Here is a 20,495-nt window from a genome sequence, read left to right on the forward strand (position 1 = left end):
TCTTGCGAGGCATTCGTCTTGCGGGGCACCACTGTATAACTTCAGATTTCAACGAGGCCTCTGCACTTCAATTGGGAGAAAGCCACACTCGCAGATCTCAAGAGATGCTGGATTTCGGCATCAGTGTTGTACGGGGGACCCAATAACCCTTCCAGAGTCCTTTGCAGGTTCTCCATCGGTCGGAGAAAATCACAGAAGCCAAGCAGAGATTATTGAGAAGCAGAGTAGCTAGTAAGCCTGATCTTTATTGAACGGTTGCAACAAGGTGCTCCCCTCACACGCAGGAGGAAAGAGGAGGACCCCGAACAAAGGTGTGTCCATCCATATATTGACATTTCCCCCCAGCATAGCTGTCAAGCGTCCCGTATTTGGCGGGACGGTCCCTTATCCCAGCGCCGTGTCCTGCTGCTGTCCCTTATTGATGGATGTCCCTTCAATTTCCCGGGTTTCAAAGGAAGCAGCTCCTCTCCCTCCCGGCCAGGGAGGAGGGAGGCTCCAACTGGGTTGCTTGGCTGCCCGGTCTGCCCCCCTCCGGCCTCCTCTCACCAGCCTCAGCCCCTGGGAGCCCACCGGGAGTGGCGGGAGCCTCGGGCCCTTCCGTTGCCATCCTCCTTGTGACCGCCGAACTGGGCATCTCTGCCTGGGGCCTCCCCTCTGCCCATTGCCACCGCTCCCGCTATGCCATACTGCGGCTGTGCCGCCGAAGGACCCGAATGAGATGGGCGGCCTGGCATGGCCTGTGAATTGATGAGGAGCCTTGAGAGGAGAGCGAGGGCAACCATAGAGAAAGCAGTTCAGAGAGAGGAGGAGGAGGCGGAGGAGGAGGTGTGGGCAGGTGTTCCAGGGGCTACAAGGGAAGGACCGCAAGCGCTTCTCCCATAGATTTGTAGTGGTGGACTAGCATAGATGGTCTGATCTGCGGGTTTACTTCAGGCGCTATTTACCCCCCCCTTCCTCCCGCCCCGCCTGATGGAACGGAGAGCTGCAGATGGAGCACGAGAGAAAAGATGCAGAACTGCAGCAGCGTCTTCGTAGCTCGGACTTTGTTTTGCGCGAAAAGCGGTTGCCGCTTGTAATGTACCGTATTTTTCGCTCTATAACACGCACCCGACCGTAACACGCCCGTAGTTTTCAGAGGAGGAAAATCCGTAGGCATGCCACCCGTAGGCATTCCCTCCATAACACGCACAGACATTTCCCCTTACTTTCTAGGAGGGAAAAAGTGAGTGTTATGGTGCAAAAAATACGGTGTTTAATTGCAGTGTTTCATCGGCTGGTGTCTTGAGCAGCAACCTCTGGAAACGAAGGGCTAAAAAACCGGCGTTGCTCTCCCAAATTATCTGCTCCCTTTTAACTGGTTGAGTAAAATCCCTTCTTTTGGCCGCTGCTCCCTTATTTTCAAGGCTGCTGGCCCCTTATTTTCAAATCTGTAAGTTGACAGCTATGCCCCCCAGTTAGGAAAACGAGTGCAGGCAGCCTTTCTGTTTCGGATTTTCGCTGTCCCACAATGTGTACCTAGAATCATAGATTCATAGAATCCTAGAGTTGGAAGAGACCACAAGGGCCATCGAGTCCAACCCCCTGCCAAGCAGGAAACACCATCAGAGCACTCCTGACATATGGTTGTCAAGCCTCTGCTTAAAGACCTCCAAAGTAGGAGACTCCGCCACACTCCTTGGCAGCAAATTCCACTGTCCAACAGCTCTTACTGTCAGGAAGTTCTTCCTCATGTTTAGGTGGAATCTTCTTTCTTGTAGTTTGGATCCATTGCTCCGTGTCCGCTTCTCTGGAGCAGCAGAAAACAACCTTTCTCCCTCCTCTATGTGACATCCTTTTATATATTTGAACATGGCTATCATATCACCCCTTAACCTCCTCTTCTCCAGGCTAAACATGCCCAGCTCCCTTAGCCGTTCCTCATGACGCAGCCCTGTGTTTTGCGGGAGGCCAACCTAAGCTAGAAACAGTTGCCTGGATGAGTTTCCTTTTATGCTGGCTAAGCTTTTGTTTTCCAGCTGCTGCAGGAATTTATGTATAGGGGTTTTTTTTTTTGGGGGGGGTTGCCCCTCCAGCAGATCTCCTGCACATGCAGCCCGCTGCCAAAACCAGCACAATCACCTTTTGTGACTTTTGTGATTTGTCCCCACAAAACACTTCACCGCAGTTTCTTCCTCTCTATTCAAAGGGCCTCTGCTGCACGAGACCAAATGTAAGAATTTGCTGACCGGTGTATCTCTGTACTGGCTCACTGGGGAAACTTCCAAAATTCATCTAGTGAGTTCAGCTACTCAGCAGCCTCTCTGCCTGAGGGATAATTCCCGACATCCTGATACCTGAGTGCCGGACGGGGAGCCCTTCCAGAAAGAGCAAACCCAGAGGAAGACAAAAGGGTGAAAATAAATAATAATAATAATAATAATAATAATAATAATAATTTATTATTTGTACCCCAGCCACTCTGGGCGGCTTCCAACAGAATATTAAAATACAATAGTCTATTAAACATTAAAAGCTTCCCTAAACAGGGCTGCCTTCAGATGTCTTCTAAAAGCCTGGTAGTTGTTGTTCTCTTTGACATCTGGTGGGAGGGCGTTCCACAGGGAGGGCGCCACCACCGAGAAGGCCCTCTGCCTGGTAATAATAATAATAATAATAATAATAATAATTTATTTATACCCCGCCCATCTGGCTGAGTTTCCCCAGCCACTCTGGGCGGCTCCCAATCAAGTGTTAAAAACAATACAGCATTAAATATTTAAAAAATTCCCTAAATATCACTTTTGTTCCACTTGATGGGTGTTTGGTGGAGGGCAAGGGGAACCATGGGGCAGGGTCCAGGATGCTCAGATCACTGCCACCAGACCTCCCCATTCATGATGTAACCGTGATTTGGGAGAAGAAACAATGGAAGAGGCCTGGAAAAAATTTAAAGACTATTTACAAAAACAATATAAGCTTTATGAATGTTAAGAAATTGCACGATTCAGAAAAATATGGCTCCAGTAATTTGATTTTGAGATACAGAAAACTAAGTTATAAGTAAGAAAAGGTTGAAATTTAAAGTAATATTATGTTTAATTAAAGGTTCAAATAAGTTGACAAAACTACTTTAAATTTAGAAACATAACATTTGAAAAGTACAAAATAAGGTATGAAACAAGGTAATAATTTGCTGGTATTTTTTATTACAAAGAACGCTGGGTTAGGGAGATGTGAGGAAGTCCAGTTAGTTATATAAAAAATGTTTTGAACAGTTGGGTTTTTTTTACTTCTTCTTTTCTATATTGTTTAGTGGTGTATTTGCATTTGTTTCCTATATTTGTTATTTTTTTGGTGAAGGGATTTTGTGTGTTTATCTTTTATTCTGTGTTTGAAAATTTAATAAAATATTCATGATGTAACCGTGATGTATGAGTGATGTAGTTTGGGGGGGGGGGGTGACATGTCAAATAGAAGGGGAAGAAATGGAGGCAGTGAGAGATTTGACTTTCTCGGGCTCGATGATCACTGCAGATGGTGACAGCAGCCACGAAATTAAAAGGCGCCTGCTTCTTGGGAGAAAAGCAATGACAAACCTAGACAGCATCTTACAAAGCAGAGACATCACCTTGCCAACAAAGGTCCGTATAGTTAAAGCCATGGTTTTCCCAGTAGTGATGTATGGAAGTGAGAGCTGGACCATAAAGAAGGCTGATCGCCAAAGAATGGATGCTTTTGAATTCTGGTGCTGGAGGAGACTCTTGAGACTTACCAACTTACCTCTACTCATAAACTCTTACCCCAAATTCTGTAACGAATTATTGTGCTATACATATCCTTGTGAGTTTGAGTTTGTAATAATATGGATGCAGTAATGTTATCATTCCTCCCCCTGCAGTGCAGAAATCTCTAAGGATCATCATCATCCTCGGTCTGCCTTTTCCCAGCTACTCTGGGCGGTCCCAGCATAACAACAACAACAATAATGATGATGATGTTATGATTTAGACGCCTGCCATGCAGAAATCTCTATTATTATTATTATTATTATTATTATTATTGTTGGTATGATTTAGACGCCTGCCATGCAGAAATCTCTAATAATAATAATAATAATACTATGAATGATAATAATAATATGCCTTTTCCCAGCCAAATAATGCAGAAAATAAGAATAAGAAAAATAATAATAATATGAATGCAGTAATGTTATGATTTCTACCCCTGTCATGCAGAAAATAATAATGATAATAATAATATGAACGCAGTAATGTTACGATTTCTACCCCTGCAATGCAGAAAATAAGAAAAAGAAAAATAATAATAATATGAATGCAGTAATGTTATGATTTCTACCCCTGCCAAGCAGAAAATAATAATGATAATAATAATGATAATAATAATAATAATAATATGAATGCAGTAATGTTCCGATTTCTACCCCTGCAATGCAGAAAATAAGAATAAGAAAAATAATAATAATATGAATGCAGTAATGTTATGATTTCTACCCCTGCCATGCAGAAAATAATAATAATAATAATAATAATAATAATAATAATAATAATAATAATAGTATGAATGCAGTTATGTTACGATTTCTAGCTCTGCAATGCAGAAAATACTTATTATTATTATTATTATTATTATTATTATTATAAATATGAATGCAGTAATGTTCCAATTTCTACCCCTGCAATGCAGAAAATAAGAATAAGAAAAATAATAATAATATAATGCAGTAATTTCTACCCCTGCCATGCAGAAAATAATAATGATGATAATAATAATAATAATAATAATAATAATAATAATAATAATATGAATGCGGTTATGTTACGATTTCTAGCTCTGCAATGCAGAAAATAAGAATAAGAAAAATAATTATTATATGAATGCAGTAATGTTATGATTTCTACCCCTGCCATGCAGAAAATAATAATGATAATAATAATATGAATGCACTAATGTTCCGATTTCTCCCCCTGCAATGCAGAAAATAAAAATAATAATAATAATAATAATAATAATAATAATACTACGAATGCACTAATGTTCCGATTTCTCCCCCTGCAATGCAGAAAATGATGATGATGATGATGATAATAATAATAATAATAATATGAATGCAGTAATGTTCCGATTTCTACCCCTGAAATGCAGAAAATAAGAATAAGAAAAATAATTATTATATGAATGCAGTAATGTTATGATTTCTACCCCTGCCATGCAGAAAATAATAATGATAATAATACTACGAATGCACTAATGTTCCGATTTCTCCCCCTGCAATGCAGAAAATAAGAATAAGAATAAGAATACGAATGCAGATTCCTCCCCCTGCAGTGCAGAAATCTCTAGTCGCCCCCCCGGCCGCCTTTCCCCAGCAAAATAGGAATATTCCCCAGCGCAATCAATGAGAGCCGAGTGACAGCTCTGCAATAGCTCAACCCGGCCGAGGGGGCGGGGGGTGGGTCGCTCCCGCCGCCGGCCAATCCCGCGCCGCCACGTCAGCTCAGCCGGGATCCGCCCTTCGCCCGGGATCGCCTCTGCAGCAGCTGCTTATCTCCCAGCCGCAGACGCCGCTGCGCAGAAGCTCTCCCCCCTTGCGACGAATCTACACCCCTGTTCGTCCCCCTCCTTGCCTTTTCTTCTCCCCTAGCCGACCGGATCCCCACCAGATCCCTACCAGATCCCCAGCGGGGAAAGCCCAGAAAAGGTGAGCTAATCCTCCTCCTCCTCCTCCTCTGCATCTTTCCCCATCCCCCAACAATGGCTTCCCTTTGTCTTCCGGCTGGGCGAGGCCGGGGCGGGGGATCGGGCCCTTTCCCGAAGGATCGAGGCAGGGGATCTGCTCGTGGCAGGGGGGGGGCAGGGCGTTTCCCAAAGCATTTTTTCAGGGAATCCGCCCCTTCCCAAGGGATCTTCGCAGGGAATCGGCCCCTGGGAGGAATCGGGCGTTTCCCAGAGCGTTTTTTGCAAGGGATCCGCCCATTGCAAAGACTCGGGCCCTTTCCCAAAGGATCTAGGCAGGGGATCTGCTCGGGGTGGGGGGGAGGGTCGGGCCTTTCCCGAAGCTTTTTTTTTTTTTTTTTTGCAAGGAATCTTCTTTCTCCCGAAGCTTTTCGGCAGGGGATCGGCCCCTTGCCAAAGGATTCCGGCAGGGGATCTGCTTGATTGCAGGGGATCAGGCCCTTCCCAAAAGCTTTATCGGCAACGTTTGCCCTTTTTCCCTTCTTCTGAATAGGATTCCTCGCGAGAAACGGGGGAAGTGGACAGCGAGGTTGATGGCAGGGAATCCGCCCTTTCCCAAAGCCTTTTTTGCAGGGGATCTGCTCCTGGCAGGGGATCTGGCCCTTCCCAAAGCTTTTTTGGCAAGGGATCTACCCCTTGCAGGGGATCTGCCCCTTCCAAAAGCTTTGCAATGGATCTGCTTTTTCCCAAAGCTTTTTTGGCAAGGGATCTACCCCTTGCAGGGAATCTGCCCTTTCCCAAAGCGTTTTTGACAGGGAATCTGCTCAGGGCAAGGAATCTGCCACTTCCCAAAGCATTTTTGCAGAGAATCCGCCCCTTGCAGGGAATCTGCCCATTGCACAGAATCTGCCCCTTCCCAAAGCTTTGCAAGGAATCTGCTTTCCACCAAAGCTTTCTTTTTGGCAAGGAATCTGCTCCTGGCAGGGGATCGGGCCCTTCCCAAAGCTTTTTTGGCAAGGGATCTACCCCTTCTAGGGAATCGGTTTTTCCCAAACGATTTCTGCAGGGAATTTGCTCACTGCAGGGGATCTGCCCTTTCCCGAAGCTTTGCAAGGGATCTGCTGATCCCCAAAGCTTCCTTTTTTTGCAGGGAATCTACCCCTTCTAGGGAATCTGCCCTTTCCCAAAGCATTTTTGACAGGGAATCTACCCCTCCCCAAAGGATTTCTGCAGGGATCCAACACATTGTTTGTGCAGGGAATCTGCCCCTTGCAAGGAATCTGGAGGGAATCTGCTTGTGGCAGAGAATCTGCCCCTTGCAAGGAATCTGCCATGCTATGGCAAGAAAGCTTTTGCTAAGGGCCCGATCCCCTGCAATGGGCAGATTCTCTGCCCAAATCCTGTAGGGAATCTGCCCCTTGCAGGGAATCTTCCCATTGCACAGAATCTGCCCCTTCCCAAAGCTTTGCAAGGGATCTGCTGACCCCCAAAGCTTTCTTTTTGGCAAGGAATCAGCTCCTGGCAGGGGATAGGGCCCTTTCCCAAAGCCTTTTTGGCAGGGAATCTACCCCTTCTAGGGAATCGGCTTTCCCCCCAAGCTTTTTTTGCAGGAAATCTGCTCAGGGCAGGGAATCAGCCCCTTCCCACAGGATTTCTGCAGGGAATCTCCCTCTTGCAAGGAATCTGCCACTTCCGAAAGCATTTTTCCAGGGAATCTTCCCATTGCACAGAATCCGCCCCTTCCCAAAGCTTTGCAAGGGATCTGCTTTCCCCCAAAACTTTCTTTTTGGCAAGGAATCTGCTCCTGGCAGGGGATCGGGCCCTTTCCCAAAGCTTTTTTGGCAAGGGATCTACCCCTCCTAGGGAATCGGCTTTCCCCCCAAGCTTTTTGCAGGGAATCTGCCCCTTCCCAAAGGATTTTTGCAGGGAATCTGCCCCTTCCCAAAGCTTTGCAAGGAATCCGCTTTTCCCCAAAGCTTTTTTGGCAGGGAATCTCCTCATGGCAGGGGATCAAGCCCTTCCTGAAGCCTTTTTGCAGGGGATCCACCCTTTCCCCAAGGATTTTAGTCGGGAATCTGCCCGTGGGAGGGAATCTGCCCCTTCCCAAAGATTTCTTTAGCAGGAAATCAGCCCACACACCCCAAAGCTGGTTTGCAAGGGAATCGGCCCTTTCCCAAAGGGATCCTTGCAGGGATCTGCTTTCCCCCAAAGCTTTTTATGGCAGGGGATCTGCCCCTTCCCAAAGGATCTTTGCAGGCAATCTGCTCAGGGCAGGGAATCTGCCCCTTGCCAAAGGATTCTTGCAGGGAATCTGCCCCTTTCCAAAGGATTTCTGCATGGAATCTGCTTTTCCCCCTAAGCTTTTTTGGCAAGGGATCTACCCCTTCTAGGGAACCGGCTTTTCCCCAAAGCCTTTTGGCAGGGAATCTGCCTTGTGCGAGGAATCTTCCCCTCGCAGGTGATCGGCCCCTTTCCAAACAAAAATTTGGCAAGGGATCTACCCCTTCTAGGGAACCGGCTTTTCCCCAAAGCCTTTTGGCAGGGAATCAACCCATTCCTATAGCTTGTTTGCAGGGAATCTGCCCACTGCAGGGAATCTGCCCCTTGCAGGGAATCCGCCATCTCCAAAGTATTTTTGGCAAGGAATCTGCCCTTTTACAAAGCACTTTTGCAGGGAATCAACCCATTCCTATAACTTCTTTGCAGGGAATCCGCCCTTTCCCAAAGGGTTTTTTTTGCAGGGAATCTGCTCCTGGCAGGGGATCGGGCCCTTTCCCAAAGCCTTTTTGGCAGGGAATCTACCCCTTCTAGGGAATCGGCTTCCCCCCAAGCTTTTTTTTGCAGGGAATCTGCTCAGGGCAGGGAATCAGCCTCTTCCCACAGGATTTCTGCGGGGAATCAACCCATTCCTATAGCTTGTTTGCAGGGAATCTGCCCCTTTCCCAAAGCTTTGCAAGGGATCCTCTTCCTCCCAAAGCATTTTGGCAGGGAATCTGTCCATTCACAAACCATTTCGGCCGGGAATCTGCCCCTTCCCAAAGGATCTTTGCAGGGAATCTGCCCATTGCAGGGAATCTGCCCCTTCCCAAAGGATCCTTGCAGGCAATCTGCTCAGGGCAGGGAATGAGACCCTTGCCAAAGGATTCTTGCAGGGAATCTGCCCCTTTCCAATGGATTTCTGCATGGAATCTGCTCCCCCCAAAGCTTTTTGGGCAGGGGATCAACCCATTCCTATAACTTGTTTGCAGGGAATCTGCCCCTGGCAGGGGATCTGCCCCTTCCCAAAGCTTTGCAAGGAATCCTCTTTCTCCCAAAGGATCTTTGCAGGGAATCTGCCCATTGCAGGGAATCTGCCCCTTCCCAAAGGATCTTTGCAGGGAATCTGCCCCTTGCAGGGAATCTGCCCCTTCCCAAAGGATCTTTGCAGGCAATCTGCTCAGGGCAGGGAATCTGACCCTTGCCAAAGGATTCTTGCAGGGAATCTGCCCCTTTGAATGGATTTCTGCATGGAATCTGCTTTCCCCCCCCAAAGCTTTTTGGGCAGGGGATCAACCCATTCCTATAGCTTGTTTGCAGGGAATCTGCCCATTGCCGGGAATCTGCCCTCTCCAAAGTATTTTTGCAGGGAATCAACCCATTCCTGTAGCTTCTTTGCAGGGAATCCGCCCTTTCCCAAAGGGTTTTTTGCAGGGAATCTGCTCCTGGCAGGGGATCCGCCCTTTCCCAAAGCCTTTTCGGCAGGGAATCTGCCCACGGCACGGAATCTGTCCCTTCCCAAAGCTTTGCAAGGGATCAGCCCTTTTCTGAAAGCTTTGCGAGGGATCTGCCCTTTCCCGCAGGATTTCTGCAAGAGATCCGCCCTTTCCCAGTGGATCTCTGCAGGGAATCTTTCCTTTCCCAAAGCATTTTCTCTGCGAGGAATCGACTCTTTCCCAAAGCTTTGCAAGGGACCCTCCCTTTCCCAACGGATTTCTGTGAGGGATCCACCTTTCCCAAAGGATCTCTCCAGGGGATCCACCTTTCTCCAACCTTTTTTTAAAATTTTCCTGCAACCAGAAAACGCAAAATAAACAGCCCTTTTCCCCCCATGGCGTTGGCAGAAATCTCCTTTTGCAGCAGGGATCTGTTAACCCTTTCCGCTTTAAAAAAGATCCCATTGGGATCTCATTTTCCCTTTGGAAAAATCCTGGTTTTCCATTGGTGGTTTCGAAAATAATCTCCTTTTCCCATTGGATGTGATTCTGGGTTTTTTTTAAAAAATATATCTATTATTTTCAGCTTTTATTCTGGTTAAAATATATATAATTTTCAGCTTTTTATCCTCGTTTAAAATATATAGAATTTTCAGCTTTTTATCCTGGTTTAAAATATATAGAATTTTCAGCTTTTTATCCTGGTTTAAAATATATAGAATTTTCAGCTTGCGTTTTATCCTGGTTTAAAATATATAGAATTTTCAGCTTGCGTTTTATCCTGGTTTAAAATATATAGAATTTTCAGCTTTTTATAACGGTTTAAAATATATAGAATTTTCAGCTTTTTATCCTGGTTTAAAATATATAGAATTTTCAGCTTTTTATCCTGGTTTAAAATATATAGAATTTTCAGCTTGTGTTTCATCCTGGTTTAAAATATATAGAATTTTCAGCTTTTTATCCTGGTTGAAAATATATAGAATTTTCAGCTTTTTATCCTGGATTAAAATATTTAGAATTTTTCCCTTTCCTCTTAATTCTGGTTTTCCAATGGATTTGATTCTGGTTTTTAAATATATATATAGAATTTTCCAATTGCATTTGATTTTGGTTTTTAAATATATATAGAATTTCCCCCTTGCATTTAATTCTGATTTTCCAATTGCATTTTATCCTGGTTTAAAATATATATATATAGAATTTTTCCATTTCCTCTTAATTCTGGTTTTCAATTGGATTTGATTCTGGTTTTTAAATATATATCTAGAATTTTCCAATTGCATTTGATTCCGGTTTTTAAATATATATAGAATTTTCCAATTGCATTTAATTCTGGTTTTTAAATATATATAGAATTTTCCAATTGCATTTGATTCTGGTTTTTAAATATATATATAGAATTTTCCAATTGCATTTGATTCTGGTTTTTAAATATATATATAGAATTTTCCAATTTCATTTGATTCTGGTTTTTAAATATATATATAGAATTTTCCAATTGCATTTGATTCTGGTTTTTAAATATATATATAGAATTTTTTCCAATTGCATTTGATTCTGGTTTTTAAATATATATATAGAATTTTCCAATTGCATTTGATTCTGGTTTTTAAATATATATATAGAATTTTCCAATTGCATTTGATTCTGGTTTTTAATTGGATTTGACTCTGGTTTAAAATATGTAGAATTTTCATCTTGCATTTTATCCAGGTTTAAAATATATAGTTCTCAGCTTGCAATGAGGATGATGAAGGAAGGAAGGATGGAAGGAGGGAGGGAAGGAGGGAAGGAAGGAAGGATGGAAGGAAGGAAGGATGGATGGATGGAAGGAGGGAGGGAAGGAAGGATGGAAGGAGGGAGGGAGGGAAGGAAGGAAGGAAGGAGGGAGGGAAGGAAGGATGGAAGGAGGGAGGGAAGGAGGGAGGGAGGGAAGGAAGTATTAAAGGAAGGAGGGAAGGATGGATGAATGGATGGATGGATGGAAGGAAGGAAGGATGGATGGAGGGGGGAAGGAAGGAAGGATGGATGGATGGAGGGAAGGAAGGAAGGATGGATGGAAGGAAGGAAGGAGGGAGGGAGGGAGGGAGGGATGAATGGATGGAAGGAAGGAAGGAAGGAAGGAAGGATGGATGGAAGGAAGGAAGGAAGGAGGGAGGGAAGGATGGATGGAAGGAAGGAGGGAAGGAAGGAAGGAGGGATGGAGGGAAGGAAGGAAGGATGGAAGGAAGGATGGAGGGAAGGAAGGAAGGATGGATGGATGGAAGGAGGGAGGGAGGGAAGGAAGGATGGATGGAGGGAAGGAAGGAAGGAAGGATGGAAGGAAGGATGGAGGGAAGGAAGGAAGGAAGGAAGGATGGATGGATGGATGGATGGAAGGAGGAAGGAAGGAAGGGAGGATTAAAGGAAGGAGGGAAGGAAGGAGGGAAGGAAGGAAGGAAGGAGGGATGGAAGGAGGGATGGAAGAAAGGAAGGAAGGAAGGAGGAAATGAAGGAAGGGAGGGAAGCGAGGATTAAAGGAGGGATGGATGGATGAATGAATGGATGGATGGATGGAAGGAAGGAGGGAAGGAAGGAAGGAGGGATGGAGGGAAGGAAGGATGGAAGGAAGGAAGGAAGGAAGGAAGGAAGGATGGATGGATGGAAGGAGGGAGGGAAGGAAGGAAGGGAGGATTAAAGGAAGGAGGGATGGAAAGAGGGAAGGAAGGATGGAAGGAAGGAAGGAAGGAAGGAAGGAAGGATGGAAGAAAGGAAGGATGGAAGGAGGGAGGGAAGGTGGATGGAAGAAAGGAGGGAAGGAAGGAGGAAATGAAGGAAGGGAGGGAAGGGAGGATTAAAGGAGGGAGGGATGGATGAATGGATGGATGGATGGAAGGAAGGAGGGAGGGAAGTATGGATGGAGGGAAGGAAGGAAGGAAGGAAGGAGGGAGGAAGGAAGGAAGGATTAAAGGAAGGAGGGAAGGATGGATGAATGGATGGATGGAAGGAAGGAAGGAAGGATGGATGGAAGGAAGGAAGGAAGGATGGATGGATTAAAGGAAGGAGGGAGGGAGGGATGAATGGAAGGAAGGAAGGAAGGAGGGATGGAAGGAGGAAATGAAGGGAGGAAGGATGGAAGGAAGGAAGGAAGGAGGAAAGGAAGGAAGGAAGGTTGGTAGGTTAAAATATATAGTTTATTCTGGTTTCAAATATATACATTTCTCAGCTTGCGTTTTATCCTGCCAGCAGCCTGCCCCACACACCTGGGCTGCTCAATGGGGATATGAGAGGGCAAATAAGAGGAAGTGAGAGGAAAAGAGAGGGCAAATGAAAGGAAGTGAGGGGAAGCAAGAGGAAGTGAGGAAATGGGAGGAACATAGGGCAAATGAAAGGAAGTGAGAGGGCAAATAAGAGGGAAAGAGGGCAAATGAAAGGAAGTGAGAGGAAATGGGAGGAAGTGAGAGGAAAAGACAGGGCAAATGAAAGGAAGAGGAAATGAGAGGAAAAGAGGGCAAATGAGAGGAAGTGAGGGGAAACGAAGTGAGGGGAAAGTGAGGGCAAATGAAAGGAAGTGAGAGGGCAAATAAGAGGAAATGAGAGAGCAAATGAAAGGAAGTGAGAGGGCAAATAAGAGGAAATGAGGGCAAATGAAAGGAAGTGAGGGGAAATGAGAGGGCAAATGAAAGGAAGTGACAGGGCAAATAAGAGGAAAAGAGGGCAAACAAGAGGAAGTGAGAGGGCAAATAAGAGGAAATGAGGGCGAAAGAGGAGAAATGAAAGAAAGTGAGAGGGCAAATGAAAGGAAGTGAGAGGGCAAATAAGAGGAAATGAGAAGGCAAATGAAAGGAAGTGAGGGCAAATGAAAGGAAGTGACAGGGCAAATAAGAGGAAATGAGAGGGCAAATGAAAGGAAGTGAGGGCAAATGAAAGGAAGTGAGAGGGCAAATAAGAGGGAAAGAGGGCAAACGGGAGGAAGTGAGAGGGCAAATAAGAGGAAATGGGGGCGAAAGAGGAGAAATGAAAGGAAGTGAGAGGGCAAATAAGAGGCAATGAGAGAGCAAATGAAAGGTAGTGAGAGGGCAAATAAGAGGAAATGAGAGGGCAAATGAAAGGAAGCGAGGGGAAATGGGAGGAAGCGAGAGGAAAAGAGAGGGGAAATGAGGGCAAATCAACGGTAGGACCTCCATCTTTTGACCCCTGACCCTCTTTGGCCTTCCAGATCATGGATCTCTCCGGGGTGAAGGTTCTGGAGAGGAAGTGAGGGGAAACAGGAGGAAGCGAGAGGGCAAAGGAAAGGAAATGAGAGTGCAAAGTCGAGGGCAAATGAAAGTACATGAGAGGGCAAATAAGAGGAAAAGAGAAGAAACGAGAGGAAGTGAGAGTAAGAGGAAGAGAGTGGAAATGAAAGGAGGTGAGAGAGCAAAGGAGAGGGCAAATGAGAGGAAATGAGAGGAAAAGAGGGCAAATGAGAGGAAGTGAGGAAATGAGGAAAAGAGGGCAAATGAAAGGAAAAGAGTGGGCAAATGAGAGGAAGTGAGGGGAAACGAAGTGAGGGGGAAAGGAGAGGGCAAATGAAAGGAAGTGACAGGGCAAATAAGAGGAAATGAGAGGGCAAATGAAAGGAAGTGAGGGGAAATGAGAGGGAAAGAGGGGAAATGAGAGGAAAAGAGAGGACAAATAAGGGGAAAAGAGGGCAAATGAAAGGAGGGTAAACGGGAGGACGTGAGAGGAAATGAGGAAAAGAGAGCAAATGAAAGGAAGTGAGGGGAAATGGGAGGAAGTGAGAGGAAATGAGGAAATGAAAGGAAAAGAGGGCAAATGAAAGGAAAAGAGAGGAAAAGAGTGGGCAAATGAGAGGAAGTGAGGGGGAAAGAGATGGCAAATGAAAGGAAGTGAGGGGAAATGAGAGGGCAAATGAAAGGAAGTGAGAGGAAATGAGAGGGAAAGAGAGGAAATGAAAGGAGGGGAAACGGGAGGACAGGAGAGGAAATGAGAGGAAAAGAGAGCAAATGAAAGGAAGTGAGAGGAAATGAGAGGAAAAGAGGGCGAATGAAAGGAAGTGAGGGGAAACGGGAGGAAGCAAGAGGAAAAGAGAGGGGAAATGAGGGGAAATCAACGGCAGGACCTCCATCTTTTGACCCCGGACCCTCTTTGGCCTTCCAGACCATGGACCTCTCCGGGGTGAAGGTTCTGGAGAGGAAGTGAGGGGAAACAGGAGGAAGCGAGAGGGCAAAGGAAAGGAAATGAGAGGGCAAATAAGAGGAAAAGAGAAGAAATGAGAGGAAGTGAGAGTAAGAGGAAGTGAAAGGAAGTGAGAGAGCAAAGGAGAGGGCAAATAAAAGGAAATGAGAGGAAAAGACAGGGCAAATGAAAGGAAGAGGAAATGAGAGGAAAAGAGGGCAAATGAGAGTAAGTGAGAAGAAATGAGAGGAAATGAGGAAATGAGAGGAAAAGAGGGCAAATGAAAGGAAAAGAGAGGAAAAGAGTGGGCAAATGAGAGGAAGTGAGGGGGAAAGAGTGGGCAAATGAAAGGAAGTGAGAGGGCAAATAAGGAAATGAGAGGGCAAATGAAAGGAAGTGAGAGGGCAAATAAAAGGAAATGAGAGAGCAAATGAAAGGAAGTGAGGAAAAATAAGAGGAAATGAGAGGGCAAATGAAAGGAAGTGAGGGGAAATGGGAGGAAGTGAGGGCAAATGAGAGGAAGTGAGAGGAAATGAGGAAATGAGAGGAAAAGGGCAAATGAAAGGAAAAGAGAGGGCAACTAAGAGGAAATGAGAGGGCGAATGAAAGGAAGTGAGGGGAAATGAGAGGGAAAAAGAGGAAATGAAAGGAAGTGAGAGAACAAGTAAGAGGAAAAAAGAGGGCAAATGAAAGGAAGTGAGGGGAAATGAAAGGAAGTGAGAGGGCAAATAAGAGGAAATGAGAGGGCAAATGAAAGGAAGTGAGGGGAAATGAAAGGAAGTGAGAGGGCAAATAAGAGGGGAAAAGAGGGCAAATGAAAGGAGGGGAAACGGGAGGACGTGAGAGGAAAAGAGAGCAAATGAAAGGAAGTGAGGGGAAATGGGAGGAAGCGAGAGGAAAAGAGGGGGGAAATGAGAGGAAAAGAGGGCAGATCAACGGCAGGACCTCCATCTTTTGACCCCAGACCCTCTTCCACTTCCAGACCATGGATCTCTCCGGGGTGAAGGTTCTGGAGAGGAAGTGAGGGGAAATGGGAGGAAGCGAGAGGAAGAGGGGAAATGAGGGCAAATCAACGGCAGGACCTCCATCTTTTGACCCCTGACCCTCTTCCACTTCCAGACCATGGATCTCTCCGGGGTGAAGGTTCTGGAGACGGCGGAGGACATCCAGGAGCGGCGCCAGCAGGTCCTGGATCGCTACCACCGCTTCAAGGAGCTGTCCACCCTGCGGCGCCAGAAGCTGGAGGATTCCTACCGCTTCCAGTTCTTCCAGCGGGACGCCGACGAGTTGGAGAAGTGGATCCAGGAGAAGCTCCAGGTGGCCTCGGACGAGAGCTACAAGGATCCCACCAACCTGCAGGTAGGGGGGACCGAGGGGGATCTAGTCGGACCCACCGGAAGGCGGGAAGCTGGAGGGAGAAGGGTGGGATCTTGAGGGAGATGGTGGGATCTTGAGGGAGAAGGGTGGGATCTTGAGGGAAAAGGGTGGGATCTTGAGGTAGGGGGGACCAGGGGGGATCTAGTTGGACCCACCAGAAGGGTGGGATCTTGAGGGAGAAGGGTGGGATCTTGAGGGAAAAGGGTGGGATCTTGTGGGAGAAGGGTGGGATCTTGAGGTAGGGGGGACCAAGGGTGATCTTGTCGGATCCACCAGAAGGCTGGAGGGGGAAGGGTGGGATCTTGAGGGAGAAGGGTGGGATCTTGAGGGAGAAGGGTGGGATCTTGAGGTAGGGGGGACCAAGGGGGATCTAGTCGGACCCACCAGAAGGCGGGAAGCTGGAGGGAGAAGGGTGGGATCTTGAGGGAGAAGGGTGGGATCTTGAGGTAGGGGGGACCAAGAGTGATCTTGTCGGACCCACCAGAAGGCGGGAAGCTGGAGGGAGAAGGGTGGGATCTTGAGGGAGAAGGGTGGGATCTTGAGGGAGAAGGGTGGGATCTTGAGGTAGGGGGGGACCAAGGGTGATCTTGTCGGACCCACCAGAAGGCGGGAAGCTGGCGGGAGAAGGGTGGGATCTTGAGGGAGAAGGGTGGGATCTTGAGGTAGGGGGGGACCAAGGGTGATCTTGTCGGACCCACCGGAAGGCGGGAAGCTGGAGGGAGAAGGGTGGGATCTTGAGGGAGAAGGGTGGGATCTTGAGGGAGAAGGGTGGGATCTTGAGGTAGGGGGGACCAAGGGGGATCTAGTCGGACCCGCCGGAAGGCGGAAAGCTGGAGGGAGAAGGGTGGGATCTTGAGGGAGAAGGGTGGGATCTGGAGGGAGAATGGTGGGATCTTGAGGGAGAATGGTGGGATCTTGAGGGAGAATGGTGGCAACTTGACGGAGAATGGTGGGATCTTGAGGGAGAAGGGTGGGATCTTGAGGGAGAAGGGTGGGATATTGAGGGGGAAGGGTGGGATCTTGAGGGGGAAGGGTGGGATCTTGAGGGGGAAGGGTGGGATCTTGAGGGAGAAGGGTGGGATCTTGAGGGAGAATGGTGGGATTTTGACCCAAAATCATAGAATTTTGACCAAGAAGAAGAGAATCGCGATTGAAAATAATAGAATTCGTAGGATTTTGACAAAATCGTCGGATTTTAACAGAAAATCATGGAATTTTGACCAAAAATTGTTGAATTTTGACCAAGAATCGTTGAATTTTGACCAAGAAGAATAGAATTGCGATTGAAAATGATAGAATTTTGGCGGAAAATCCTAGGATTTTGACAAAATCGTAGGGTTTTAACAGAAAATCGTTGAATTTTGACCAAAAATTGTTGAGTTTTGACCAAGAATCATTGAATTTTGACCAAGAAGAATAGAATCGCGATTGAAAATGATAGAATTTTGATGGAAAATCATAGGATTTGGACAAAATTGTAGGATTTTGACCAAAAATCGTTGAATTTTGACCAAGAATCATTGAATTTTGACCAAGAATAATAGAATTGTGATTGAAAATCATAGAATTTTGACGGAAAATCCTAGGATTTTGACAAAATTGTAGGATTTTAACAGAAAATCATGGAATTTTGACCAAAAACCGTTGAATTTTGACCAAGAATCATTGAATTTTGACCAAGAATAATAGAATCGCGATTGAAAATCATAGAATTTTGACGGAAAATCCTAGGATTTTGACAAAATCATCGGATTTTAACAAAATCATAGAATTTTGACCCCAAATCATTGAATTTTGACCAAGAAGAATAGAATCGCAATTGAAAATGATAGAATTTTGACGGAAAATTGTAGGATTTTGACAAAATCTCAACCGAGAATTATGGAATCTTGACCGAAAATCATAGAATTTTGACCAAAAACCATAGAATTCTGACCAAAAATCATAGAATTTGGACACAGAATTCTAGAATCTCGACTGAGAATTATGGAATTTGGACCAGAAATTCTAGAATCTTGACCAAGAATTCTGGAATCTCAGCTGAAAATTCCAGAATCTCAACCGAGAATTATGGGATTTTGACTAAGAATTAAGGAATTTTGACTAAAAATCATAGAATTTTGACTAAAAATCATAGAATTTTGACTAAAAATCATAGAATTTTGACCCAAATTATGGAATTTTGACTAAAAATCATAGAATTTTGACTAAAAACCATAGAATTTTGACTACAAATCATAGAATTTTGACCAGAATTATGGAATTTCGGCCGAAAATCGTGGAATCTCGACCGCGAATCATATCCCTCGAGTCTCGCGGGACCCCGGGGGTCATCTAGTCTGACCCGCCCCAATCTCCGCCCCTTTTCCAGGGCAAGTTGCAGAAGCACCAAGCCTTTGAGGCCGAGGTCCAGGCCAACGCGGGCGCCATTGTCAAACTGGACGAGACTGGGAACCAGATGATGAACGAGGGGCACTTCGCCAGCGAAACCATCCGGGTGAGGATTTGAACCCGTTTCCCACCCCAAATTTTGAGGGGTTTTGCCCCAGATGTCGGATTGGGTGGTAGGAGGAGGCGGAGTCAGGGAGGGAGAGGAGGCGGAGTCATGGAGAGGCGGAGTCAGTGAGGGAGAGGAGGTGGAGAGAGGGAAGGAGATGCAGGGCCAGGAAGGGAGGAGGCGGAGTCAGGGAAGGAGTCAGGGAGGGAGAGGAGGTGGAGTCAGGGAAGGAGAGGAGGCGGAGTCAGGGAGGGAGGAGGCGGAGTCAAGGAGGGAGGAGGTGGAGAGAGGGAGAGAAGGCGGAGTCCATCCGGGTGAGGTGGAGTCAGGGAAGGAGAGGAGGCGGAGTCAGGGAGGGAAAGGAGTCAGGGAGGGAAAGGAGGCGGAGTCAGGGAGGGAGAGGAGTCCGGGAGGGAAAGGAGGTGGAGTCAGGGATAGGCAGGGTCAGGGAGGGACAGGAGGTGGAGTCAGGGAAAGAGGTGGGGCCAGGAAGGAGAGGAGGCGGAGTCAGGGAGGGAAGAGGTGGAGAGAGGGAAGGAGAGGAGGCGGAGTCTGGGAGGGAGGGGTGGAGAGAGGGAGAGGAGGCGGAGTCCATCCAGGTGAGGATTTGACCCCGTTTCCCCCCAAATTTTGAGTGGTTTTGCCCCAAATGTCGGATTGGGTGGTAGGAGGAGGCGGAGTCAGGGAGGGAGAGGAGGCGTGGTCAGGGAATGAGAGGCGGGGCCAGGAAGGGAGGAGGCGGAGTCAAGGAAGGAGTCGGGGAGGGAGAGGAGGTGGAGTTAGGGAAGGAGAGGCGGGGCCAGGAAGGGAGGAGGCGGAGTCAGGGAGGGAAAGGAGGTGGAGTCAGGGAGAGGCGGAGTCAGGGAGGGAAAGGAGGTGGAGTCAGGGAATGAGAGGTGGGGCCAGGGAGAGGAGGTGGGGTCATGGAGAGGCGGAGTCAGGAGGGAGAGGAGGTGGAGTCAGGGAAAGAGAAGAGCCAGGAAGGGAGGAGGCGGAGCCAGGGAGGGAAAGAAGGTGGAGTCAGGGATAGGCAGAGTCAGGGAGGGAGAGGAGGTGGAGTCAGGGAAAGAGAGTCGGGGCCAGGAAGGAGAGGAGGTGGGGTCAAGGAGGGAGAAGATTTGGAGTCAGTGAATGAGAGGTGGGGCCAGGAAGGGAGGAGGCGGAGTCAGGGAGGGAGGAGGTGGAGAGAGGGAAGGAGAGGAGGCGGAGTCAGGGAGGGAGGAGGTGGAGAGAGGGAGGGAGAGGAGGCGGAGTCAGGGAAGGAGAGGAGGCGGAGTCAGGGAAGGAGTCAGGGAGGGAAAGGAGGCGGGGTCAGGGAGGGAGAGGAGGTGGAGTCAGGGAAAGAGGCGGGGCCTGGAAGGCAGGAGGCGGAGTCAGGGAGGGAGAGGAGGCGGAGTCAGGGAGGGAGGAAGAGAGAGGGAAGGAGAGGAGGTGGAGTCAGGGAGGGAGGAGGTGGAGGGAGGGAGAGGAGGCGGAGTCAGGGAAAGAGGCGGGGCCAGGAAGGGAGAGGAGGTGGAGTCAGGGATAGGCGGAGTCAGGGAAGGAGAGGAGGTGGAGTCAGGGAATGAGAGGCGGAGTCAGGGAGGGAGGTGGAGGAGAGAGGAAGGGAGAGGAGGCGGAGTCAGGGAGGGAGGAGGTGGAGGGAGGGAAGGAGAGGAGGCGGAGTCAGGGAGGGAGAGGAGGTGGAGTCAGGGAGAGAGGAGGTGGAGAGAGGGAGGGAGAGGAGTCAGGGAGGGAAAGGAGGCGGAGTCAGGGAGGGAGGAGGTGGAGGCGGAGGGAGAGGAGGTGGAGTCAGGGAGGGAGGAGATGGAGAGGAGGCGGAGGCGGAGAGAGAGGAGGCGGAGTCAGGGAGAGGTGGAGTCAGGGAAGGAGAGGAGGCGGAGTAAGGGAAGGAGAGGAGTCAGGGAGGGAAAGGAGGCGGAGTCAGGGAAGGAGAGGAGGTGGAGTCAAGGAGGGAGAAGAGGTGGAGTCAGGGAATGAGAGGTGGGGCCAGGAAGGGAGGAGGTGGAGTCAGGGATAGGCGGAGTCAGGGAGAGAGAGGAGGTGGAGTCAGGGAGGGAGAGGAGGTGGAGTCAGGGAGGGAGAGGAGGCGG

At 47.6% G+C, this 20,495-nt stretch overlaps 1 protein-coding gene across 1 annotated transcript in view; it reads left to right on the plus strand.

Annotated features, from left to right (window-relative positions):
* The first annotated feature begins 15,612 nt into the window (after positions 1-15,612).
* The window catches only part of LOC309524275 (spectrin alpha chain, non-erythrocytic 1-like), a 199,323-nt gene continuing 194,440 nt past the window's right edge, over positions 15,613-20,495 (plus strand). The window contains 2 exon segments of the mRNA XM_082208732.1: positions 15,613-15,887; positions 18,277-18,402. Of these exon segments, the coding sequence (XP_082064858.1) occupies positions 15,651-15,887; positions 18,277-18,402 (363 nt within the window). The 5' untranslated portion in view covers positions 15,613-15,650.

The sequence above is a fragment of the Podarcis vaucheri genome, assembly GCF_965113315.1.
Source record: "Podarcis vaucheri genome assembly, chromosome: Z".
Taxonomy (NCBI): Eukaryota; Metazoa; Chordata; class Lepidosauria; order Squamata; family Lacertidae; genus Podarcis; species Podarcis vaucheri.